At 37.7% G+C, this 27,529-nt stretch overlaps 3 protein-coding genes across 4 annotated transcripts in view; 1 reads left to right on the top strand and 2 right to left on the bottom strand.

The window, feature by feature from the left end:
- Positions 1–2,830, bottom strand: part of adamts6 (ADAM metallopeptidase with thrombospondin type 1 motif, 6) — an 85,131-nt gene extending 82,301 nt beyond the window's left edge. The window contains exons 1-3 of the mRNA XM_058788796.1: positions 2,340–2,830; positions 1,840–2,093; positions 225–607 (exon numbers count right to left, since the gene is read on the bottom strand). Of these exons, the coding sequence (XP_058644779.1) occupies positions 225–312 (88 nt within the window). The 5' untranslated portion in view covers positions 313–607; positions 1,840–2,093; positions 2,340–2,830. The remainder of the gene's footprint in view (positions 1–224; positions 608–1,839; positions 2,094–2,339) is intronic.
- A 3,343-nt stretch (positions 2,831–6,173) lies between these two features.
- Positions 6,174–14,257, top strand: ppwd1 (peptidylprolyl isomerase domain and WD repeat containing 1). Its single transcript, XM_058788797.1, has 11 exons — positions 6,174–6,336; positions 6,726–6,828; positions 7,350–7,453; positions 7,654–7,774; positions 8,413–8,860; positions 8,974–9,164; positions 11,196–11,385; positions 12,604–12,785; positions 12,872–12,953; positions 13,044–13,226; positions 14,069–14,257. Exons 1-11 carry the CDS (start codon positions 6,210–6,212, stop codon positions 14,210–14,212), a joined length of 1,875 nt encoding a protein of 624 aa, XP_058644780.1. The 5' UTR covers positions 6,174–6,209; the 3' UTR covers positions 14,213–14,257.
- Positions 14,258–14,303: 46 nt separating this feature from the next.
- Positions 14,304–22,142, bottom strand: trim23 (tripartite motif containing 23). 2 transcript variants are annotated; one of them, XM_058788799.1, is made up of 11 exons: positions 21,985–22,142; positions 21,074–21,236; positions 20,841–20,962; positions 20,183–20,461; positions 18,943–19,125; positions 18,641–18,856; positions 18,421–18,555; positions 17,929–18,058; positions 17,728–17,838; positions 17,499–17,623; positions 14,304–17,021 (listed from the first exon to the last, which is right to left on the bottom strand). In XM_058788799.1, the coding sequence occupies exons 1-11, from the start codon at positions 22,078–22,080 to the stop codon at positions 16,842–16,844; spliced, it is 1,740 nt and encodes a 579-aa protein (XP_058644782.1). In that variant the 5' UTR covers positions 22,081–22,142; the 3' UTR covers positions 14,304–16,841. The 2 variants fall into 2 exon arrangements, with proteins under 2 accessions (XP_058644782.1, XP_058644783.1); XM_058788800.1 differs by lacking the exons at positions 20,841–20,962; positions 21,074–21,236; positions 21,985–22,142 and having other exon boundaries at positions 20,183–20,266; positions 20,335–20,445.
- Between the last annotated feature and the right edge of the window lie 5,387 nt (positions 22,143–27,529).

Raw genomic sequence — 27,529 nt, 5'->3', positions numbered from 1 at the left:
TATTTCTTCTAAGAAGAAGCATCTGAGATGAGCTTTGCACTTACATGAAACATAACTGAGCAATAAAAAGTTTCCTCTGGGCTGAGCTGAAAGCGTCTTAATGACATCATTGTAAGCAGAAATGAGTTATGGCTTGCTGCTGGTGAATATTCAGAGCTGCTATCACATCAGCTGTTAGCTACAGTCATCACTATATGTTCTTGTCCACACATTATTAAACCTACCTTGAGAGTTGTATGAAAGGATCTGAGCTTCAGCAGCGGCCAAGACCAGGCTAAATATCCAAGTCAACGTCTTCCAAAAAATTTCCATAATTTAGGGAAGATCTGACATGGGGTGGGGTAGGGGGGTTGGGGGAGGCTACAAGTGGATTAAAGCGATATGATCAATCCAGCTTCGCACCATAACATATCTGTGACAAGCATCCTCGACACATTTGAATCTCAGTCCACACTTAATCCCAGGTTTAAAGCTCTTCCTAAAGGTGACTTGATCCTGCACCTTTGTCAGCCATGAGCAGGGCAAGAATCCATATGAATTCTCTTCATGTTATTCCAAAACAGCAGATCTATATTAGGAGCTTGTCCCAAACGATCCATTTGTTTGCCTGGAAATGAATGAAAGTAGGGGAAAAAACCTGTCAGTGGGAAATTGCCAGATCTTAAAATGGATTTTGACTGAACATAGCTCTTTAACTGCAAATACTAAGCATGCTTTGTCTTATCAAACATCAGGAGCAGATTGCAATTCCTTAGCTGTAACATCTGGACTCGAACAGGTTTGATCACACACGCACACACATAACGGTGAGCTCATAGGTGTTGAGTGGGATGCCGTAACTTCAGGTTATCATTTTCACACCTGCACTTGACTATTAGCTGCCCTGCCTGTTTCCGACTCGAGGCATGAAACCATGCTGCAAAAACCTGTTGCAAATAACTTGACTGGTGGCTGATCAGACTGAAGCTTCACCAGCAAATTACAACTTTTCCAGATTCTTGGTGTGTGAATGGAATCAACAAGCATTTATTTCATGTACAAAGCATGAAATCAAGTGTCGTTTGCATTCAAATGATATACTGCAGCTCCTCTCAGAACAAACGTGACTTCTCCGAGCCATTTTTTTTTTTTTGTAGTTACAGCTTTGCATTTGCAGTTTTGCAGCACTACCAGCTGGTCTCTAGATGGTTTTTGGTGGATGTGTGAAGTCAGTTCTCCTCAAATTCACACAGGTGTCCTATCAGAGTAACACAGGTGCAGAACTTAATCCACTAACGTTTAACATCAAAATATTTCTGTCTTCATTTTGAACACTATATTTTAATTGATTTGTTATATAAAAACACAAAATGACACTTGGGTTGATATTAAATGCTGCAATGCATTCAAACATTATTAAGTTAATAGTTCACGCAAAAACAACACTTCTGTCATCGTTTACTAACCCACCTGTATGCATTTCACAAAAGAAGAAAACTGGTAACCAAACAGTTTTGGTGACAACTTACAAAAATTGCATGGACAAAAAAAAACAATGATACATTTTCCAAAACTTCATCTTTTATCTTCCACAGAATAAGAAAGTCATACTGTTTTGAAGCAACATGAGGCTTATCTGTCTATCTATCTATCTTGAATGCATAGTGCCACAATAATAAGTGCAAGCAAGACTGTATCAATTCAAAAGCAAAAATCAATACAATGGACAGTCTTCATTCTGATCACTTACAAACTTTTGTCTGTCTATCTATCCATCTATCTATCTGGACTGTGTTACAGTACCGTTGCTCAAATACACAGCTCTATGTCACAGTAAAAGCAACTCCAGAAGTAACTCACCGGATGAACATCAAATCAAATGCCGGCTTTTCTCTAGGACCGCCAGCAGAAGAGTCGTCCAGTTCCAACAGATATATCCTATATGTCAGCTCCTTTTGCATGTGTTTCTTACTATCGCAGCAGAAGCTGAAGCGGTAACTGTGCAGACGAACATTCATGAGTTTAATAAAACGGCTTCTTCCAGACAGCAGCTCGAGTCTAAAACGTGTCTGACCCAGACAGCTGGCAACTGCCCAACACTATTACACTGACCGCTGAAATAAAAACACACAAGACCAATGAGAAGACTACAAATGTGCACCAAGAGACTCTTTTTAATTTTATTTTATTTAGTATCTTTCATTAATGTTGTCGTCTGAGATAAAGCCCCCACAAAGGATTAGCTGCTATTAAAAACAGACTCCGTTATATTGACATGCATTGATATCTTCTGTGCAAACTCCACTGGGAATGCCAACACTATCCATTCTGTCTGAAAGACCGTAAGAAATGATAGTTACCGTCTTCATCTTTTATTGTAGAACACATGCAGACAGTAGAAATCTTCATTTGATTCCACTTCAGTGCATTCTTCAGCAAATCTCTCGTTTCGCTTCAAGCCATTCTCATGCCAACAAATGTAGTTGTGTCCTTGTACAGGAACCAAAAAAGCTCTTCATGGACTCACTTCATCAGCAATGCAGGGGAAAAAACTCCAAAATATGAAAAAGTTGTTGAATAAGTTTGTGTAACTCAGCTCATGTTTAACTGTTTAAGTTTCCAGCGTGTGTGATGGCTTATTGTTTGGTCTCGTGCTCTTTGATTCACCAGAGAGGAGTAATAACAGTAACGCACACTGGCCCGGTGCGCTCGCAGGACAGCAGAGCTGATCAGAGGCTTGCAGCCTTTAATACTGAAGCCGGATTTGAGGCAGCACTCAAACTCAAACACCGCCGGGGAGGTGCGGCGTGACGTCACTGCAGATGTGCCGCTGCGCGCGCGTCTGATCGTCAGGTGAAGCAGCTCGACGCAGACCTTCAATAAACATCTTTGTGCGTAACATTCAGATTGTCCTAGGCATGCAACAAGTTAAAATCCTATTTAGAGTCACAAGTGATTAAAAATAAATTTATTTTGACATTACTTTCACAATAGATGTCAATAATCCCCCTCCCAAAACCCCCACAATAAAATTAGATAATATAGCCGAGTGTAAATTTTGTAAAGTCAAGTTTGATCAATTTTTTTGACCATCGACATATATTATGGTTTATTTTTTAACCATATTTTTATATGGTTAACTGAAGCGCAGGTGTTTTCTTTTTCCAGATATGTAATACAACAGTGGCACAGACAGTAAATCAACAACAGAATAGAAAACAAAAGTTTGTAAATGTCATCAAATAAATTTATCAAATAAAAATAGAATGTAATATAAAGATAAATACCGTCTAGTGTTATGAAAGTGGTATTTCATATGCACTGAGGTCCGCTAGATGTTTGTACTCTGATTGAGGCTTAGTTTGCAGCGACACCCTGAGGTGACTGTGTGACAGTGCACTGATTTACTGCGACAGATCAGTCATACAAAACTGGAAAACACCTTATTTTAAGGTGTCCTTGTTATAAGTTACATGTACGCTACTTATTATAATAATAAATTATGCATAATTACTTGCAAGTAACCCTAAGCCAAACCCTAATCCTAACCCTAACCATAGAGTAAGTACATGTAGTTAATTAATATTAGTCAGTACTTAAATGTATAATTACACTGTAACAAGGACACCTTAAAATAGAGTGTAACCCCCATATATATACAGGTGCTGGTCATATAATTAGAATATCATCAAAAAGTTGATTTATTTCACTAATTCCATTCAAAAAGTGAAACTTGTATATTATATTCATTCATTACACACAGACTGATATATTTCAAATGTTTATTTCTTTTAATTTTGATGATTAGAGCTTACAGCTCATGAAAGTCAAAAATCAGTATCTCAAAATATTAGAATATTACTTAAGACCAATACAAAGAAAGGATTTTTAGAAATCTTGGCCAACTGAAAAGTATGAAAATGAAAAGTATGAGCATGTACAGCACTCAATACTTAGTTGGGGCTCCTTTTGCCTGAATTACTGCAGCAATGCGGCGTGGCATGGAGTCGATCAGTCTGTGGCACTGCTCAGGTGTTATGAGAGCCCAGGTTGCTCTGATAGTGGCCTTCAGCTCATCTGCATTGTTGGGTTTGGTGTCTCTCATCTTCCTCTTGACAATACTCCATAGATTCTCTCTGGGGTTCAGGTCAGGCGAGTTTTCTGGCCAATCAAGCACAGTAACACTATGGTCATTGAACCAGCTTTTGGTACCTTTGGCAGTGTGGGCAGGTGCCAAGTCCTGCTGGAAAATGAAATCAGCATCTCCATAAAGCTTGTCAACAGAAGGAAGCATGAAGTGCTCTAAAATTTCCTGGTAGATGGCTGTGTTGACTGTGGACATCAGAAAACACAGTGGACCAACACCAGCAGATGACATGGCAGCCCAAATCATCACAGACTGTGGAAACATGGATTCTGTGCCTCTCCACTCTTCCTTCAGACTCTGGGACCTTGATTTCCAAATTAAGTGTAAAATTTACTTTCATCTGAAAAGAGGACTTTGGACCACTGAGCAACAGTCCAGTTCTTTTCTCCACAGCCCAGGTAAGATGCTTCTGGCGTTGTCTCTGGTTCAGAAGTGGCTTGGTAGCCCTTTTCCTGAAGGCGTCTGAGCGTGGTGACTCTTGATGCACTGACTCCAGCTTCAGTTCTCTCCTTGTGAAGCTCTCACAAGTGTTTGAATCGGCTTTGCTTGACTGTATTCTCAAGCTTGCGGTCATCCCTGTTGCTTGTGCACCTTTTCCTACCCAAATTCTTCCTTCCAGTCAACTTTGCATTTAATATGCTTTGATACAGCACTCTGTAAACAGCCACACCTTTCAGTAATGACCTTCTGTGACTTACCCTCTTTGTGGAGGGTGTCAATGTTTGTCTTCTGGATCATTGCCAAGTCAGCAGTCTTCCCCATTATTGTGGTTTCAAAGAACAAGAGATACCCAGAATTTATACTGTAGGGATGGTCATTTATTGAAACTCAAATGTAAATATTCTAATATTTTGAGATACTGATTTTTGACTTTCATGAGCTGTAAGCTCTAATCATCAAAATTAAAAGAAATAAACATTTGAAATATATCAGTCTGTGTGTAATGAATGAATATAATATACAAGTTTCACTTTTGAATGGAATTAGTGAAATAAATCAACTTTTGATGATATTCTAATTATATGACCAGCACCTGTATATATATATATATATATATATATATATATATATATAAAATTATATAAATTTTTAAAAATAAATGTATTTACTTTTCAATTTTTGTCTATTTATATTTACATATGTGTATTATTTATTCTCATCTTATTTTTATTGTCTGTGTGTTCTTGTCTCTGTGTACTGGAAGCTTATGTCACTAAAACAAATTCCTTGTATGTGCACGCATACTTGGCAACAAAGCTCTTTCTGATTCTGATATATATATATATATATATATATATATATATATATATATATATATTCTCATAATCATCATTTGTATGTTGATAGTTTATATGTTAATAAGTTAATAATCATATCACACAAATAATAATAATAATGAAATTAGTACTTTGCAAATGCAAAATAAAGCAATTTCACATGCCAGGTGTGAATATAATTCAAGAATCGATGTGTTGTGTGAGGCTAGTTGCAGAACAGCTGTATGCTATCTCAATAACTAACGTTTAGAACTAATAAATTGTGAACCCTCACATGGAAAGTTGTTGAGGGTTATGAGTCCGGAAATGATTGTAGATCCGTCTAAATATGTTGTAGTAATTTGAAATGTAAGAAATTTAAAATTAATAAGCAATAATATAAACACAGAAAAAGAAAGAAAAAAAAGCATACAGCCATTGGGTAATCAAGTAAGTGTATAATGTAGTATGCATTTAAAATTAAAGTTAATAATACAAATTATTATTAAAATTAAATTTATAATGTAGTATTATTTTCTAGGGACGGTCTTTGCATTTGACCACTTGTCCTATGGAACAACATAAATTTACCACTCAACAAATGAGCAGAGCTAATTATAACCATAGCACTTTCTGCTGTACAGTATGACAATAATTTACCATTATCACCGTAACTGAAGGTAATAATGTTAGGTGTGTGCTCTTTATTTCGGGCGAGTGCCCGCTGACTGAAGTTCATCCTCCATCCTGTAGTCGGCGGCGTGTGGTCCGAGAGCCGTTCGTTACAAAACCACCAACGAAGAAGAAACATAAACTTTAATTTGAAAATGGCGTCCGACGTGAGCCGCGATGGTTCTGAAAATAAACGCAAACTAGATGAAGATGAAGATGAAGATGAAGGCGGATGGGTCGGACCGCTGCCCAGTGAGGCCACACAAACAAAAAAGAAGAAAGGTAAGTTAACTTGATTTATGCTGCAAAACCCGGAAGAGTCTATGACTCCCTGCGTCCCAATGTGCATACCATCCACACTATCTGCCCTAAATAGTATTGAAAAGTACTAATATCACATAGAATTTAGGATGGATAGTATGCACATTGGGACGCAGGCTGTGTCTCTAAACCTAGTGAGCTGCCTAACTAGAACCCTAGACAACGTTTGTGGGCATTATAGTCACTTGTAATATGCTTAGATTGTAAGCCAATGAAGTTTCGAGACACAGATAGCCGTTTCTATAAAATATTGCATGCCTTCTGTCTTCATAGCAAATAAATGAGCTCATTGTGACTCGTTTAGACTGAGGTGTGTTTTATTAATGGATCATATCTGTCTTCTTCTGCAGTTCTTGCGTATGAAAGATTGTACCTGGACAATTTACCCTCTGCCTCCATGTATGAGAGAAGTTACATGCACAGGGATGTTATAACACACATTGTTTGTTCCAAGTAAGTTTCCTCCAATTTGTCACCTCATAATATTAATAATATATTAATATTGTTTTTATTGCACGCCTGGTCAGGCCAGTAGTTTTGTTAACCCCACCACAAAAAAACCCTTTCTCGGTCTATATACATATATGATTATTTATGTTGTAACGCATTACATTATTATAGCTTGAAATTCTACAGTTTTTGTAATTCAGCGGGAGACTCCAAAACCCAAAAATCATCAGCTAGATAATTTTACCTGATTGATAAGTTTGAAAATTTCACAAGCAGAGTTTACAACCTTATGTAACAGAAAAATGAATGCAAATGTTTGCAAATATATAAATATTAATATATATTACATATATTTCTTAAATTTATACATGTATATGTGTGTGTATTTGTATATACGTATAAATATAAACCGTACATATGCATACATTCTAACACAAACTTTTATTTTGGAAGCGATTCATTGATTTTACAGCCCTAAGGCAAGTGCATTTGTTTGACTTGATTGTATTTTTTTACCATCCCAGAACAGATTTTATTATAACAGCGAGTCAAGATGGGCATGTGAAATTCTGGAAGAAGAAAGAGGATGAAGGAGTAGAGTTTGTCAAGCACTTCCGCTGCCATTTGGGTAGGTGTCCTGTTATTACATCTGCTGAGCAAAACCCTAGCAAACGCTTGGTGAAACATCTAGAACAAGAGAGCAACACCATACCAACCACTTCTCAGCAACTTGCAACAAGCCTAGCACTCTGGTAGTGGGTTTTTCCTTCAGAAAATATCTAAAAATAGAATTTGTAAATAATTTGTCTCTTTGCTTCTGGCATGTAGGTGTGATCGAGTGCATCTCCGTCAGTGCGGAGGGAGCGCTTTTCTGCTCTGTGGGTGATGATCAGGCCATGAAAGTTTTTGACGTCGTTAACTTCGACATGATCAACATGCTCAAACTCGGGTAAAATCTTGCTCTTCTGTGTGTAAATTTACTGTTTTTTTTTCATCTATGTTTTGCTTTATTTTAACCCTGTGATATTCCTAATTTTTTAATGAAAATTGAATGTACCCTTTTTTTTTTTTTACTTTTTTTTTTTTTTTTTTTATAAAATATATTCTGTATTAAATATTTCTTGGTCATAGACAATACTTCTAAATGATACACCATTTATTTCAATATAAAATAATCAAATAAAATTTATATATATATATATATATATATATATATATATATATATATATATATATATATATATATATATATATATATATATATATATATATATAAACCCTTAATACAGTTTTTAAGCAAAAATATAGCAAAGGTATTTAAAATGCAATGTATTGATTGAAGGCGGTTTGGTGTCATCTGGTTGGAGAAATAAAGAAATATGTGTATTTTAATTGTGACTTTTTTTTAAGACCGTTCCGCTTTTTATAATCCTGTCCATTATTTTTGTGTGTGTTCATATAGCAAGTGCCACAAAAGTCACAAAGTTTTATGCTATTCTGATAACGTAAAAAATTCAAAACATAACATTTTTCAGTTTAAAGTGACCAAAGACCGTCTGAGGATTAAGCAAGTTTCTTTTTTCCCAGCTTTCATCCAGGCCAGTGTGAATGGATCTATAATCCGGGAGACGCCATCTCCACCGTAGCCTGTTCGGAGAAATCGACTGGGAAGATTTTTGTATACGATGGACGGGGAAGTAATCAGCCTCTGCACAAGTTTGAAAAGATGCACACCGTGCCACTGTCTCAGATCCGCCTGAACCCGAAGTATCGCGTCATAGTGTCGGCTGATAAAGCGGGGATGTTGGAATACTGGACAGGGCTCCCGAGCGAATTCAGATTTCCACGGCAGGTGGAGTGGGAGTTCAAGACCGACACAGACTTGTATGAGTTTGCCAAATGCAAAACGTATCCCACCAGCCTGGCGTTCTCCCAAGACGGCAAGAGAATGGCCACCATCGCCACTGACCGCAAAGTCAGGATTTTCCGTTTCCTCACTGGGAAGCTGATGAGAGTGTTTGATGAATCATTAACCGTAAGTTAGTGTCTTATCATTTTAATAATTATATATTTACTTATTTTAAAGGTTAACAAATGCACATTGGAAGAACTTCAAGTAATTTGTCGTCTCTATGCAATCAATGGCAGATGTTCACGGAGCTCCAGCAGATGAGGCAGCAGTTGCCTGATATGGAGTTTGGCCGCAGAATGGCGGTGGAGCGAGAGCTGGAGAAGGTGGACGGCATCCGACTGACCAGCATCATCTTCGATGAGACAGGGCACTTTGTGCTTTACGGCACCATGCTGGGCATTAAAGTTATAAACTTGGAGACTAACAGGTAGAGAATACACAGCACACAATAAATACACCTCTTCTATGATGAACATGTTTGTCATTCCGAAATTATTTTTGGTTACACTTTATTTTGATAGTCCACTTTAGACATTCTACTAACTATAAGTAACTTTGTAACTACATGTCAACTAATTCTCATTAATTTGCAACTACATGTCTACTAACTCTCAGAGTAGACTGTAAGGTAGAGGTCTGCGCGGGACTGTTTTTTTATATCCCGCACCCACCCGCTCCCGCGATATATTCACTCTTTGTTCACCCGCTGTCCGCTTTGAATAATTTTCTTCCCGACCCGACCGTTCCCGCTAAATTTAGATCTCGTTTCCAGAATCACACATTTAAATTTCCTCTACTGAAAGAAAGACAGATAGGCTAACAAATAAAAGTGTAGTATGCACAAAATTGTATTTGTTGTTTTATTCGTCTTGTCAAGAGTCTTTTATTGACAGCAAAATGTTAAACGAATTTTGCTGCCAACACAGTAGGGAAAATAAAAATGAACAAAAATTGTATTCCTTATTTTTAATCGTCTTGTCAGGATACAATTCGTTTAACCTTTACAACACAATAGGAACAAGTGTCGCAGAGGGGGGAAAAAATGTAGGTTGTACAAAAATGGCCTATTATAATTTTATTCGTCTTGCCAAAATACTAAGTTCGTTTAACATCTTGCTGTAAACACAGTAGGAAAAGTGTCGCGGAAGATAAATAAATAAATAAATTCGACATCTGTCATTTAAAATTATAGGCTAAGCAAAATATAAACAAAACCGAGTTGAGCGTTCTTCAAGGACAGCGCATCCACACTTTGCTCCATCTTTATTCTGCTCTGTCACTCATCGACAACCTGCCTGTTCTGTCTGCGGGCCGTATATTCACCACTGGTAGGCATTGTTATGCACATCCTGCGCACAGACCTCGCAAATAAAACAAAGCACTGGTTCATGCGTGCAGTGCGTGCATAACAGTCTAGTGCAGGCTGTACCGGTGCTTGAATAAAGTGCAGATATGCTGTTCTGAAAAGACGTCGGGAACGGGATATTGTTAGACCGCCCGCTCCCGTTCAAACTGCACCAGAGTTACCGACCGCAACTGCGTTTTATTCGGGAATTTAATCCCGCGTCGCAAGAAATCTGATCAGCCGTGGGAATGCAGACCTCTACTGTAAGGGTAGGTTTAGGGTTAGTAGAATAAGTTGACACATACTTGCAAAGTTTCTCATAGTCAGTATGTTGTATGTTGTGGACCCATCAAAATAAAGTGTTAGAAGTTATTAAGCAGACAGTCTACTGATACTCTAATGACTGCTAGTTGACGTGTAGTTGCAAAGTTACTTACTGTTAGTAGAATGTCTAAAGTGGACTATCGAAATAAAGTGTTACCTTATTTTTTTGTAGGGAGCATAATGTAAAATCTGTCAAGGTGGCACATCTCTCGCAATATCATAATAAAGTAAAGCCTCATTTAAAAGAATGAAGTTCTAGACAAGAAGCTTAGTTTGGTTGGCATTACTATTAATAAATGCAACATCAATGATTATTAATACGTAAAATTAAATATCGTAGAGAGGACCTCTGCCAACATTGTGTCTAGGTCAATAGGCTCAATCTCTTATCAGATGACTTGAACAACATGGCAAAATCAGTTCAGGTTGTGAATTGTCATGTGGTACAACTCCTCAAAAACGCAATATTTGAATACGTTATTTTTGATATTTGTAAAAGTACCTTTTTTTACACTTTTTGTAAATATTATATTAAAAATGTCTACTTTCATGCATTCAAAAGTTTTCACGCCATTTTTTTCTCAGTGTAAAGAACATTTAATGGTTCTTCGTGGAAAATCAGATTGCAAATAAAGAACCTTTATTGTTAAGAGCTAAAGTGTAGGGAAAATGTTATTACTTTATAGTTTATGGTTACACCACATGAGTCATTACATTGAGTCTTTTCAGCCGTTCTAAAAGTGTCTGTTTTTTTTTTTACTGTGTGTCTGAACTGTTTTTGCTGTAAAGGTGTGTGCGGATCCTGGGCAAGCAAGAGAACATCCGTGTGGTGCAGCTGAGTCTGTTTCAGGGAGTAGCCAAGGCCATGCAGGCCGCACCAACCATTGAGATGAAGGCCTCTGACAACCCAGCGCTGCAGAGCTCAGATCCAGACCCCACCATCTTCTGCACCGCCTTCAAGAAGAATCGCTTCTACATGGTGAGATTCAAACTCGCAGCATTTCCAGTGTTAAAGGGGTCATATCAAATTGCTAAAAAGAACATCGTTTTGTGTATTTGATCTAATGCAATGTGTTTACGTGGTTTAAGGTTCAAAAAACACATTATTTTTCACATACTGTACATTATTGTTGCTCCTGCCCCACCTTTCAGAAATGTGACTTTTTTTTACAAAGCTCATCGTTCTGAAAAGCACGGTGTGCTCTGATTGGCCAACTACCTCAAGCATGTGATGGAAATGTTACGACCCTTACCATATTTGGAAACACGCAGCATCTCCACGACATGGCGACAGCGGTAGCAATACTACAGCGAGAATAAAAGTTACTCCGCCTTTCTTTGCGTAAACATTGGGTGGTGTTATGCAGATCTTCTTTACGGCTTTGCGGCAACTTTATGGATCTTTATATATTCACGAACAGCTTGTAACACTCCAAAGACAAAGGAAAACTTGAAATCACATCATATGACCCCTTTAAATTGAAACCTTGATATATATATATTTTTTTTCCTGTTAATGTTTTATTTTTAAAGTTGCAGATCACTCAAAAACAATGATTTGCTAAAAACGTACTCAGCTTTAGGCCATCAAAGATGTAGATAAGTTTGTTTCTTCATGGGAACAGATTTGAGGAAATTTAGCGTTCCATCACTTGCTCATCAATGGGTCCTCTGCAGTGAATGGGTGCCGTCAGAATGAGAGCCCAAACAGCACAATAATTCACGTTTTTGTAAGAAACAAATCCATCATTTAAGTTGTTTTAAACCATCATTTCTAGCTAAAATTTGAATCCATAATAGCACTTCCTCAAGTGGAAATCCATCCCGCTGTCCTCACACATCAGAATCAACTTAGGCCTATTTGTTCAGAAATATTTTGTCTAATAAAGGGTGCTTGATCTGTGCAAAGCAACAGTTTTAAGTTCAAATGTCTTGATGGATTTCTTACAAACACACAGCTTTTCACTTCACAAGGCGTTAATTCATTGGAGTGGTGTGGATTATAATGTTTTTATCAGCTGTTTGGACTCTGATTCTGATGGCACCCATTCACTGCAGAGGATCCATTGGTGAGCAAGTGATGTAATGCTACATTTCTACAAATCTGTTCAGATGAAGAAACAAGCACATCTACTTAAATTTTACAGTTATTGTTCATGCTGTGAACGGACCTTAATAATATGTTTATTTTGAAAAGTTCACAAAAAGAGAGCCAGAGGACACTAAGAGTGCCGATTCTGACCGTGACATCTTTAATGAGAAGCCATCTAAAGAGGAAGTGATGGCAGCCACACAAGCAGAAGGCCCGAAAAGAGTGTCAGACAGCGCCATCATTCACACCACAATGGGCGACATCCATATCAAACTCTTTCCTGTGGAGTATGTTGTTTCATCATTTTATAGCAGTTTGGCTTGAGAAGCCAGTATGTTTGTTTGTTTGTTTATTTATTTAATTTTCTGCTTAGATGCCCCAAAACTGTGGAGAACTTCTGCGTCCACAGTAGGAACGGTTATTACAACAGCCACATATTTCATCGTGTCATCAAGGTATGAGCTCCTGTCGAGTGTTTAGATGGGTACCTCCGGATTTGTCGATGAATGTGGATGTGAGTTGAACAGGTGACTTCTCATGTGTAGGGCTTCATGATCCAGACCGGAGACCCCACGGGCACAGGGATGGGTGGAGAAAGCATCTGGGGGGGAGAGTTTGAGGACGAGTTTCATGCCACACTGAGGCACGACAGACCCTACACCCTCAGCATGGCCAACGCAGGCCCAGGAACCAACGGCTCACAGTTTTTCATCACCGTCGTCCCAACTGTAAGTCGTCCAAACTGCTTTGGTTTTTTGTTTGTGATCAGTAAGTTTAATTAATTAATTTATTTTATGTTTTTGAAAGGTCTCATCACCAAGGCTGAATTTATTTAAAAAATGTGATTTATTTCTTTGATGCAAAGCTTAATTTTCAGCATCATTACTCCAGTCTTCAGTGTCACATGATTCCTTCAGAAATCATTCTAATATTTTATCGTTTTAATATGCTGATTTGACACTTAAGAAACTTTTCAAAATTGTATCGTTGTTGAAAATAGTTGTGCGAATTATTATTTTATTTTTTTAACATTAACAAATATTTTCATCACTTTTGATCAATTTAATGCATCCCTGCTTAAAATTTCTTTAATAAATAAATAAAAATCATTCTGACCTCAAACTTTTGAATTGTATATGTATGAGAGAATGTGAATATTTTAGGTCATTCCTTTTTCTTTCGTTAATAGGGATTGATATCAGTGCACATTTCCTCAATTCATTTGATTTTATGTTTGTTTTTATTTAAATCATTTGTGTATTTCAGCTACAGTGTCCATTTTGCTTTTGAAAAATTCATATTCATTCTGTTATTGCTGTAAACTATACTAAAATTATGAAACTATGCCATTCTGTTTCTATATACAGTATTTAACAGACACAAGAATCAACTAAGAATAATGTTAACTGTTGTAACTGTGTAAAATTATTACAGAATTAAACTCAAGAAACTTATCATGTACTTCTATGTTTATAAACACTTTTTAATTGAAGTTACTCATTTTGGGCTGACAGCAACAGTTGAGCAGAGTCAATTCAATTAACTTTTTTATCATTTTATCTCCAATTAGCCCTGGCTGGACAACAAGCACACAGTCTTTGGGAGGACCACTAAAGGTATGGAGGTGGTCCAGAGGATCTCCAACTTAAAAGTCAACCCCAAAACCGACAAACCGTACGAAGACATCAGCATCATAAATATCACCGTCAAATAGATGTGCCGTCTGAACTGTTCGCTGCTGATTTTGTAAAATAAAGTTTTTTTTTTTTTAATACTGAGTTTCATTAGTGATGCATCATTCAAAGTGTGTTTTCAGCTTTGTTTTTAATAGCATAACATTATGAATGGTTATACAAAAAGCCATCATCAAATCAACAACAAACGTGGATGTGAACTGTGCTTCTTGAGAGGCTTCCAAAACTCACATTAACGACAAAGCCTTTCACAACTTCAGATCCTCCTGCGATAGGGGACGAGGAAAGGCTTCACACATGCGTTTCACCTAAGTACAGTTAGTCAACATTACATAGCAATGAGGATCAATGTTTCAAACCAAAGGATGGTTCCTAAAACCGACTAATGCGGATAATCTGTCAAATAATGGAGCGTTTACATACAGCCACATTTGTGTTATAGCTGAAGTACACCGATGAACCAATATTCATATAATGTAACAGTGTTTGCTTTAGTTAAGATGCTAAGAAATACTTGTTCTAACAAATGAGATAGCCAGATATTAATAAGCAGTGGACCGATGGACTGGGAGCGAATTTATACATTTTATGACAACTACAATCCTCCTTTAAAATATAAATATCAGTAACATTATTTTTTGCCACAGACATATCCATCTCTCCAAACATGGTGAAAATACACCTACACCCATGCACCAGTCTTAAGACCACAATGTACATTTCAATAAATATTTTTTATAGGCTCATTTAAAGCCAAAAATTCACAATAGCCATAAAAAAAACAAGAATAATGGTATGCCTTTGGGTGAATCTCACAAAAATGCAAGTGGGTCACATTTTACTCCAAAAATCAATTTAATTTTGCATAACCGGAAAAATTTTTTTTTTAGCTTTGTAATTTTCATAACAATTAAGCACATTATGCTCCATACAAATGTGTTGAAATTCTTATTCCCTGTTATAATTTTCATTACTGTACTATGATTTATTTTAATACAAATCCACAAAGGCAATACTACCATGTGTAGCATTTCACATTGAGATTTAGATTTTTTTTTTTACATTAGAGGGTATATGACAATATGAGGCTAAAATGTGCTTGATTGTAATGAATGCAAAATATATATTTGTTTCTTTGATATTAAAGGAAAGCATGACCTATTCATGTTATTGACAGGTTTTGTGAAATTCACCCCATTACTTGCATGTAACTTTTAAACAATGGCAATGGATTTGATCACATGTCCTTTCTTACTATTTCAGTAGCTAATCTGACACATTAACAGGCACTTCACATTGCAGAAACCATGAATCTGGTGATTGATGCCTAGTTTTCTCCTTACCTAAGGGGATTTGCCTACGATTAAAACATTTAATAGATCTATTTAAACCTTGTGCTGTTTGCACACAACACTAGTGGGATTTCATGAGGGTGTCTGTACAGAAATAACCAGTATATTTTGCTTAAGCACATCTACTATATATGCGCAAAATATCTCCAGGCATTAGTTACTATTACACAAATGACCAAAATGAGTAAAGTGACCATGAAAAGATGAGTATCATAAGCTACATGTTAAAGGAATAGTTCAGCCAAAAGTGAAAAGAAAAAACAAATAGCTGAAAATGTACTCAAGATGTAGATGAGTTTGTTTCTTTATCTGAACAGAATTGGAGAAATGTAGCATTACATCACTTGCTTACCAGTGGAGTGAATGGGTGCCAAACAGCTGATAAAAACATCACAGTAATCCACACCACTCCAGTCCTTCAATTAACATCACATGAAGTGAAAATTTTTTGCAAGAAACTAATTTATCAAAACGAGCTAAAATACGAGTCCACAATACATAATATTGAGGTCTTGTCTGAATCAGGAGAGAAATATGCACAGATGAAAAAAACGTTTACAAGCCATAACAGCTCTAAACGGATATGTCAGTGGATTTTGACTACAAACACATTAATTGATGGACTGGAGTGGTGTGGATTACGGTGATGTTTTTATCAGCTGTTTGGACTCTCATTCAGATCGCACCCATTCACTGCAGAGGATCTTTTGGTGAGCAAGTGATGTAATGCTACATTTCTGTTTCCATGAATAAACAAACACGTCTACATCTCTGATGGCCTGAGAGTGAGTACATTTTCAGCAAATTTGACTGTTTTAACAGAAGGGACAGCAAGTTTAGTTAGTAATGTCCATCAACTTGTTTTTAAAGGAATAGTCCAGGTTAAATACACATTAATGAACAGCATCTGCAAATGTTTTTGATTACCACTCTCTGTGAAACGGACCCAAGTAGGGACTATGTAAAAACCAACAAAAATCATTTTTACAGTAAAGCATGTACAATGGAAGTCTACGGGGCAACCAAAGCAACTGTCACAGCCGAGTTGAAATGATGTTTGGTGGTAACCGGCTGCATGTTGCCTTGTATTTAACCTGGAGTCCTCGCTTAAATCACTCCTATTTAAGCTCCACTTATGTACACCATTGAGCCACGAGCGCACACAGCAGCAAGTCTACTAATGTATGATGGTATGACGTGGTACTGTGGGTAAACATGAGCAGGGTGACAGGGTGCAAATGGCATGGACCGGCTTGAGTTTTAAGTCGTAAGTCTATTAGGTGTGGTTAAGCGTCCCTCAGGCCACATCCAGAACTCCTGCGGCCACCAGCTGACGTGAGAGCCAGTCTAACCCCTCGTGTAGACCCATGCCGCTGCGGGCGTCACAGCCCTGGATGTGCCAGCTGCGGCCGCAGCACAGTTTGTGTAAGCTCAGGAGCTCCGTCATCTCCTCCACAGACACCGCGCCGGGAACATCCTACAGAAAGACAAATCTTGTTTACGACTTCAAGTTCAAGGACTTGATTCACAAAGAACACGCATATTGGCAAAATGCAATAATCTGCCAAATACATAATACATAAAAAGGTGTCTTTGTTACAGTGTAATTATACATTTAAGTACTGAGTAATATTAATTAACTACATGTACTTACTATATGGTAAGGATTAGGGTTTGTCTTAGGGTTACTAGAATGTAATTATGCTTAATTTATTGTTTTTATAATAGTAAGTACACGTAACGTGTAACAAGGACACCTTAAAATGGAAGGAAAAAAAAGAATGTAATGCCATATCAGCATCAAAAACAATGATCACAACCAAAACAACAATAATTTTTTTTTCAATAGTTTTTCTATACATATGCATATAAGGCACATTAATGAGATGTGTTCGCATGAACGTCCCTCCACTCAGAATTTCTAATTAAAATAAAGATTTGTCAAATCTCTCACCTGTTTGTTGGCAAAGATGAGCAGCAGAGCATCTCTGAGCTCTTTCTCTGTCAGCAGTTTGGCCAGTTCACTGTGAGACTCCATCAGCCGGTCTCTGTGACAGCTGTCAATCACAAACACCACCGCTGGGAGACAACAGATGACCGGTTTCAGTCATACACACTCATTATGCTGACTGTGACTGTGTGTATTTCATCATGAACAAAGTCACACTTAAGTAAATTGTTACCTTGTGTGTTCAGATAGTAGTGCTTCCATAGTGGACGGAGTTTGTGTTTTCCACCCACATCCCAAATGGTGAATTTCAGGTTTTTGTACTCAACAGTTTCTACATTAAAACCTAAAACAGAAAGAAAACCTCTGATTAACTAAACAAAGATGCATGTTTGGATTTGTATACATCACACGTATTGCGGTTTCATATAGATACCTATGGTTGGTATGGGCTGCATAAACTCATCTTGCTTCAGTTTGAAGAGAATAGTAGTTTTGCCAGCTCCATCTAAGCCCAAAGTCACAACCCGGATCTCCATTTTTGGACCAATGTGAACACGGTTGTCCTGGGGAAAAGATGCGACTTATCAATTTAATCAGGATGACCACACGTCCTGTTTTTTTTTTTTCCAGACTGTGATTCCTAAATTGCCTGAAATGGCAGTTTTTCTACTGGCATGCATTCATCAAACTACTTTTCAGTCATTACCTCCTATTATGAAAATAATAGGAAAACAAGCCAAAAAAACAGGCATTTAGGCAATTTAGAAATGCCTGTCAGGATATATAGTCACCTTGGTTCAATATATAGTTTGAAATACAAGGAAAAAAATTTTTTTTTTTTTTTTTTAAATATCATGAATTACTGCACCGCATAACATTTTACAAGCTGAACTAACCTTGCTATGACACAAAAAGGTCAAATTACCTTTGTGAAAGTAACAGGGATGCCTGCATCCAGTTGAATGTGGTCGGCCAGCTCTGTAAACTGCTGCTGCTGTTTCTGCAGCGTCTCTAGTAACCGGTTGATCTCCTGTTTCGCCAAAACCACCCTGCAATCATCCTAGCAGAAAACACAACAACAAACCAACTCAAATGCCTGAACTGCTTATGATCCCACTGATTGTGTCAGGTGATCGAGTCTGTACCTGCTGCAGTGTTTTCTCGCAGTGCAGACAGGCAGTGGACACCTGTGACAGCAGTATGGTCATGTCCTCCTGCTGCTGTCGAAGCCAGATCAGCCTCTCTCGCACGTGTGCGTCCACCACGCTCAGAGCCATCTCCTCCTGACGGCACAGCGTCTCGTGTAGATCCGCAAAATAGGCACGCACGCAAGACCGGGCGCTCTCGGCGGTTCCTGGTACCTGAGTGGAAAAAAAAGGAGATCAGTGGAAACTTATTCAGATGCAAATGCAATAGGCTATCGTGAAAACCCAAAACACACTCATACATGTTCAGTGTGAGCCATGCCCATGCTGTCCTCCACGATCTGCTCTCCTCCTTCAATCTGCTGCACGATGCCCACTAGTTTCCTGGAGTACTCGGACACTTCCTCTGTGAATGTACGGATGCAGTGGGCCATATCCAGGATGGATGCTCGGATCTGGTTGGCTTCAGCCTCTAGTACAGTATGCTGGTGAAATGTTTTCATGAAAAAAGAATGAAAATGTGAATCGGGCTGGGTACAAAATGTCCTATTTGCAATAAAACAGAAATATGTGAATGTCTGATTGAATTGTTTGATTGACAATGAACTGATCTGCTTCTAGATTCACCGGCATTGTATATGATTTGTTTTTTTGTTGTGTTTTTGTCATTTATATATACACACACATATGTCATATATATACACACACACATACATACATATATATATATATATATATATATATGCATACATACACGTATACAAAACTTAAACTAAAATTAAAATAAAAACAGAAAATATAAAAATACAAACTAATGTATAAAATATTAATAAAAACTACAATAGTATTTCAATGATACTAAAATAACACTGCTTTGAATTAATTTTTTATATAGAGTTTCCGCATTTTAATTTTAGTTAAAGTGTAGTCATTTTGTTGTGTTTGATATATATATATATATATACACAGCTTTTATCAATCTTTATTTCAGTTTTGGTTATTTTATTACTTCAGGTTTATCTAAATGAAAATAAGAAATAGCCTATTGCCTTGACAAGTAGCTGAAATAATTTTTTTAATATATTTTAGTTAATGTTTATTTTTATTTCAAGTAAAACAAAAAACTGTATTATAAGTAAGGTTTATTTTAAGTAAAATGTTTTATGGTTTCAGTTTATTTAACAATAATAATCCTATAATAATAATAATAATAATAATAATAATAATAATAATACTTCAGTGCTATTGCAACAGATAAAAACACCAATGCAAATGATTGCTTAAGCAATATTTCAGGATCTTTCTTAAATACTTCAATGCACTTGCAAAGCAACTTTAAACAATGCATCTAAAAACCAACTGCATTGTTACATTCCTTAAATTTGAATTCAATCAGAAACTTTACCATAGGAATCAATAAAGGATTGAAACTGAAAAAAACTTTGTGAATGAGAAGTAAACTGAATCAAGAAATCCAAGCCAATAATCTAAGTCTAAAGAATAACAAGTGTTTTTGAATTATGCTGCATTAAAGTTCTGCACCTTATGTCCTTGGTGCTTCCCGTACTCCTTGCACACGCAGCACATGAGCGGCCCCGGCTGGCAGCCGTCTTCCAGGCAGACAAACTCAATGGCGTGCACCTGGTGCTGTGGACAGAGCATCTTCTCATGGGGCTTGTCTGCCAGCGGCACACGCCTGTGTTTGGCCAGCGTTCGGGTGGAGTGGGTGAGCTGGGAGCACTCGGCACACAGGTGTGTGGCACAAACCGTGCAGTACACGGAAGCAGTGTGAGTCTCGTCCTCATCACAGCGGATTATGCACTAATGGAGACATGGAAAAAAATCCTTAACCATGAAGCAATATGATACAACAATGATATACACATACCAATGATATCATTGGTGTCATAAAAGAACCCACAAAAGTGTGTGCTACATATATATATATATATAATATAGTTCACATACAGTTTATAAAAGGAGCCACAGCAATACGATAACAGTTTAAAAAAAATAAAAGTACTGTATAATTAAATATAGTAATAAGATATTATAAGAGTAAAAATTGGTATAATCCTTTTGCGTTATACTGATTTATAATATATTATTATTATTAATGTTATTATTATTATCATCATCATAATTGTTATTATTATTAATTTAAATACCCATTTTAGAATAGAAAATGCACATCTCTAACCTCGCCCATCTCACGAAGCACATCCTCCGACATGCCTGACTGATTGCTGGCCCCATTCTGCAGCCGTTCAAGCAATTCTAGCAGAGCAAAGTTCTTCTTCAGGCCCCACACACCCGAGTCTCCTGGAGAGTAAAATGAGACAGAGTGAGACATTTCTTTCCACGACGTACATAAATCCTAAATTTAGAATTATACTGTTAAAATAAAGAATAAAAAGGCAATGTTAAACTCACCCAGCTCCGTGGCCTGTCTGTCAAAGGGGCAGCGAACTGCCCTGCCGTGAAGAGGCAGACGGGTCAAGCAGTCGTGACACACCGTGTGTCCACACAGCAGCAGCCGCGGCACCTTGTCGCCTTGCAGTGAGAACACATCCTCGCAAACACCGCACTCCAGCACCTTGAGAACAGCACACATATATGCAAATAAAAGCTTTTGATAAAATGTTTTGCTTGAAAAGTGTGTGCTCCTGCTGTCTTTTGATATTTGTTGTCTGATGAAATAATATTTACATATATTTACATGTGCCTTGGGAATTAAACAAAATATGAATTTAATAAATATTGAATAGATATTTTAAATAATTAATGTTTACAAATTAGCAGTAATTAAACACCCCGCTATCGTTTGATATGAAGAGTGATATATATACTTCAGTAAATCATATCCAGTCCAATGTTATTAGGCAGCAACATACATGTCTGTTATAAATGAATACGCCTTGAGCACAACTTATTCATCCATAATTTCATAACAACAGCTTTACAATTTCTCAAATAAGTTTAATTTGAGCCTAAATTGGCACCTTAGGTTTTGAGACACAGCCTCCCTTCTAGTGCTCTGACCAGTTGACCATTTAGCTAACCAGCTAACTCAGTGCCATTGCTGTCAAAGCTGTATCGATTTATCGATACAACACAATATTTCATAACAAACTGATGTTTAAAGTGTGATGATGAATTTATAAATGCGTGTGTAACAGTGTTTCAGATACAGAACGCAGTGAGTGTTGAACGTTGCTATCATTAGCGTGCTAACGCGCTGCAGCAGCTCATTGAACTCCGGCAGGACAAAAATAACACCCACCACATGACTTTTATGAGCTAAACCTGTAGTGTAGTGGTTATTTATGTGATATGTGTCATACCTTCACCGCATTAGCGGCTGTACCGCGACCGTGTCTCACACACGGCTCCATCGACGCTGCGCTCGCCTGTTTATTTACACCGACAGCAGCGGCCATCCTCGGACTGAACCATCTGATGACACATCGGCGTGAACTTCACACACTTCTGTTGGTCACGCTCAAGCTGTCAAATAGAAAATGAAAAATATCAGAAGGATAAGTTTCTCTGTAAACATTTTCCTATCACAAAGTTGTTTCACGGATATTTATTTTATGACTGAATTAACTAATACCAATCGTTCTCAGAGTCACCCCTATAATGATAGTGGATCGGTCCGTCAGCTGTTTCCGGTGTCTGTTGATGCTGAACAAATTTGTTTAGAAGTGATCACAGACAGTTTCCTGCTTTTTCTTGATTTTTGTCAATTTTTCCATTGAGTTTCCTTTTATTTTCAAGTCTTTCGATATTTTTTTTTTTTTTGGCCTCAATTTTATTGATGCAAATCAAACTTTGTATTATAATGGCAATGCGTCAATCAAATTACAACATGCCCATAGGTTTAAAATACAGGCATGCATCAAGGCTGCCCTATTATATATTTGTTCTGCTTCCTATGCAATTATTAGCCATCCACATTCAAAATAGTAATTTCAAGTAACAGATAGCTGTAAAGCAGAACTCAGAGCCTTTATGCAGCTCATTAAAGTAACAGAAGAGTGTGGCACAAAACTCAGTTGTGATTATATAGTGATAATTGACACTGAAGGACTGAAATCCCCTGAGCTCGCACAACTGGACAACAGCTATGAACATGACATTGAGTTGGCAACTCTTGTGGTTGGACTGATGTTGTCAATATTGCTATGGATAACTCAGAACTCACAGAGATGAAAGACATTTTACAGATTACATTGTTCATGCCTTCCTCGGGATGAAGGTGTTAGAAACACGTGTGTTTGTTTGTACACCAGAATATTGCTGATGTTTCAGCTCATGATTCAAACATGATAGACCATACATTTGTGTTGGAACAACTGGATGAAATGAAGGAAGGAAGGAAGGAATGAAGCATTTATATAGCGCTTTTATTGTGTATTGCTATACACCCAAAGCGCTTTACAATCATGTAGGGGGTCTCTCCTCAACCACCACCAATGTGCAGCATCCACTTGGATGATGCGACGGCAGCCACAGGACAACGGCGCCAGTGCGCTCACCACACACCAGCTACAGGTGGAGAGGAGAGAGAGATAGAGCCAATCAAGTGGATGGGAATTATTAGGAGGCCATGATTGACAAGGGCCAGTGGCGGGAATTTGGCCAGGACACCGGGGTTACACCCCTACTCTTTACGATGAGTGTCATGGGATTTTTAATGACCACAGAGAGACACAAGCTGCAGCCAAAATGGAGAACAAATTGGAGTTCAGGAAATGTACAGATGTGATGAATTATGACACTGAGAGGTGACCACTACATCCCTGGATTGTGGCATGGAAAAACTCTGATGGCACCAGTGGGTATTGGCTGTAGTGAGTTTCTCAAAAAGCATACAGTATAATAAAGATCTTCAGACGTTATAAGCCCAGCACCATCAATGATTTTCTTAAACTGACAAAAGACTTGTGGACTGCTGTCAGTGCTGGCCTAAACACTATCAGAATTACTGATTTATTTTTAATATATTTTTCCATACATGTGTATTAAATTTTCAATAGCCAATTCTCCTCATTTCATAGTTCTGACTCTTAAAGGTGCCATAGAATGCATTGATACAATATTTTAAATTGTTCTCTGATATCTACATAGAATGTATGTGGCTTGGGTAAGGGCAAAAATTCTCCAGAAACGGTTTTACATGTGCATTTACAACCCTAGGATGTCTCCCTAGAATGAAATGGTCTGTTATTGGCTTATTTGGAAGGGTCATGAATAATAATGTTGAGCTCTGATTGGCTGTTTCACAGTGCGGCTCAATGTTGAGCTCTGCGGGCATCAGGAAGCCGCTATTAATATGTACTAAAACTGCTTTCAAATGCACGATCGCTTTTTACTTTCACTTTCGAGATTCACGATCGTACAAACTCTGTTTATACTATGGAGCGGCAGTACTTACCACAGATTTTACAAGATCATGCTTGTCAGTGGTGCTCAGGATCTGTAAATCATTCGCCATCATCCTCAGTCATCTCTCCTTACTCTGTTTATGTGGTAAGTGAAATCTTATGTACTGTAATGTAACAGGCTACCGATAGCAAGCAGCTAAACCATGTCCCTTTAGTGGCTCGCGTTATTTTATTAGAACGCATTTTGCTTTCCGTGCCTTTCTGAATACAGACACCAACCCATCCCTGCACTTCACATCCCCTGCACAGCCTGCAACATAACATTTGTTTCCATGATCTGCCATTTTCGCTGTTGTCCTCGCTTGTTTCTTCACAATACCTGCAGAACTTCTGATGGTTCGGCTGGCAGCTGGCCTAGAACATGGGTGGGTTTATGCAAACGCTAGGGGAGTAACTATTAGTGATCCCGACTGTAACGTCCCATCGATATTATGTTCTGATTCGCCTATTTTTCAGTGGTCTTTTCTATTCACAAGATTTACATAAGAAGGAGGAAACAACAGTGTTTGAGGCTCACTGTATGTCATTTTCATGTACAGAACACTTATCATTCAACTATGCCAAGGTAAATAGTTTTCCTTTCTATGGCACCTTTTAAAAAAAAAAAAAAAACAACAACTTACGAGTATACTTTCAGTATAAAACTACTAAACTAGTAGTTTACTGAGACTATACTTCAAAGTGTACTAAAAATGCTACTACAAGTATTTAGTTAGTAAACTATCAGTATACCTATAAATTCACTTTTAGTACTATAGTTGCAGTACAAGCTAAAAACATTGATGTAAACTAGTTGTGTACTCAAAGTTGATTACCATTATACTTAAAAGTATAATTTTATATACTAGAAAGTAGGCCAATTTAGTCCCAATGAGTATTGAAATAGTAGGGCTGGTTCGAATACTGTTTTTTTTTTTTGAGCTTCGAAGCTTCGGTAGTAATCAGCACCGAATATTCGAAGCTTCGGAGGGAGGGGGCTGGACATATTCTTCTCTCTAATAAAGGCAGGAATCTCTGTGTGTCTGTCTGCCTGTTTGCATTTTTATTATGTTGAGAACCGTTCATCCAATCGACTTCACGCGTGGTGGGTGTGTTGCTGCAGACCCAAGGGAGTGCAGTGTAGCATTTGGTGCAATATGGACACGCCACATGTTCAGAATTAATAAACTTTTAATAAACTATAGAACCGCGAGCCAGAAGCGGCGCGCCTTGATCAGGGCTTGATCCGAGAAAGCAATACTTTTAATATGGCAGCCTAACTTTTTTCTAACAAACAAATCACTCCCAAATCAGAAATTACTAGCAGATAGTCAGAAATCGCATTTTGAATTTGCATTTTTATTCAGCAAGTCAGGTGCTTTCAGATCAGTGCGAAAATTAACTGTGGTCAAGCCAGCCACGCTTTGAAATGGACGGTCAAACCAGCCACACTTTTTTTTTGGCGTGCGCGTCTAATCGTGCACTTACGGTACGGGTGCTGAAAGCGGTCTACATTTACATTTACATTCATGCATTTAGCAGACGCTTTTATCCAAAGCGACTTACAGTGCATTCAGGCTATACATTTTGTTTTATCAGTATGTGTGTTCCCTGGGAATTGAACCCACCACCTTTTGCGCTGCTAACGCAATGCTCTACCACTGAGCCACAGGAACACGGTCTAAATAGATGTAAAGAGGCTGTCATACCGGCGTTTCCTTTTTACGTTTATTTTTAGGGGTTCGAGCACGAAGTGCTAGAAACCCTATTGTAATTGTTAGAATTTTTATTAGGGGTTCGAGCACGAAGTGCTAGAAACCCTATTGTAATTGTTAGGATTTTTATTATTATTATTATTATTATTATTATTATTATTATTCTGCCCTAAAACGAATCGTGCAGCCCAAACCGTAAGTCGTAGAAACTTGAAACTTGGTCAGATTGTAGAGCTCAGTCAGTGAAGATCGTATCAAAGTCTCAGCCCAATCGGTAAGCAGGCGCTACAGCGCAAAAACAAAAGTTTAGACATTTTTGGCCGTAGCTCGTACACTGTTTGTCGTAGACTCAAAAACTTTACATCGTTGCAATCCTTGGGTCAGCACAAACAAAAGTGTATATATGCGAGTTTTTCGCTCTACGACGCACCGTTTTTCCGCAAAATTGACCTATATCCGAAACCTACTTTTGCGAACTAGTCCTAGGTTTTTCATCCGATCGGAACCAATCCACTGCAGAAATATTGTCTGGACACTGAATATCAATAATTATCAAAAAAAAGTTGAAATTTTGTTTTTCACACGAAACGGTACGTCGATTAGCGTCTATGCTAACGTTAGCCAAATGTTATTTGAAGCATAACTCTGGAACGGAATGAGATATCTACACCAAACTTGGTACACATGTTTATGAGCTCAATCTTTGTACAAATAAAAAAAATTGCGATGCTCTGCCACTTGGTGGCGCTGTAAGACTGAAAAACATAAAAACAGTTATAACTAAGCGACCGTTAGTCCGATCGACTTGAAATTTGGTATGCAGCCTCTTGGTCCGAAGGGGCACGAGTGTATATGAGGTCATTCGCGTATCTCAAAAAACATGGCCGCCATTGCCCAAACAATTTTAAGCACCTATTTGACAAGCTTAACGGAGGTCGATCGGAACGAAACTCATTGGGCATGTTCGACTCAAGGCCCTAAAGGTCTGTAAGAATTTTGAAAGAAATCGGCCACTAGTTGGCGCTAACGAGTTTTTTGGCTCTGTAATCACGTGGCGTTTAATATATCCACACAATATGCATATCATTTGATAGATCTCCTCATGATGAGCAACTTTGCCTCAAGAACCATTGCTGTCAATCAAATTGTTCATTAATTATTCAGAAATATGTTAAAAACCTACTTTTGCGAACTAGTCCCTGGTTTTTCGCCCGATCGGAACCAAACCACTGCAGTAGTATTCTCTGGACTCTCTAGATCAATAATTATCGAAAAAATGTTGAATTTTGTCCTTCGGTTAGCTTTAACGAGGACATTTAGTAAAGGGGCCTGGCCAACTATACCCCAAAGCCTATAAAACCTAAACGAAAACTCAAAACTTTACGAAACTTGTTGAAAACATGTGGCACATGACTCTTAACAACCATGCAAAGTTTCATGGAGATTGGACCATAGGTAGCGCTATAACAGTTAAAAAGGCCTCAAAAACACAAGATTTCGATGGAAAATGAACTCAAACTGTAGAACATATTTCATATTTTCAGACAAACACTAAATATTCATATAATATGATAGATCTCCTCATTCTGAACAACTTTGCCTCTTGGACTAATGCTGTAAATTAAATCGTTCATTAATTATTCACAATTATGTTAGAAACCTACTTTTGTGAACTAGTCCCTGGTTTCTTGCTCGATCTTGATCAAACCACTATAGTAATGTTCTCTGGAGTCTCTAGATCAATA

Source organism: Onychostoma macrolepis, chromosome 10 (genome assembly GCF_012432095.1).
Source record: "Onychostoma macrolepis isolate SWU-2019 chromosome 10, ASM1243209v1, whole genome shotgun sequence".
Lineage (NCBI taxonomy): Eukaryota > Metazoa > Chordata > Actinopteri > Cypriniformes > Cyprinidae > Onychostoma > Onychostoma macrolepis.
Note: the sequence above shows the minus strand (reverse complement) of the source record. Positions and strands in the feature narration are given on the sequence as shown.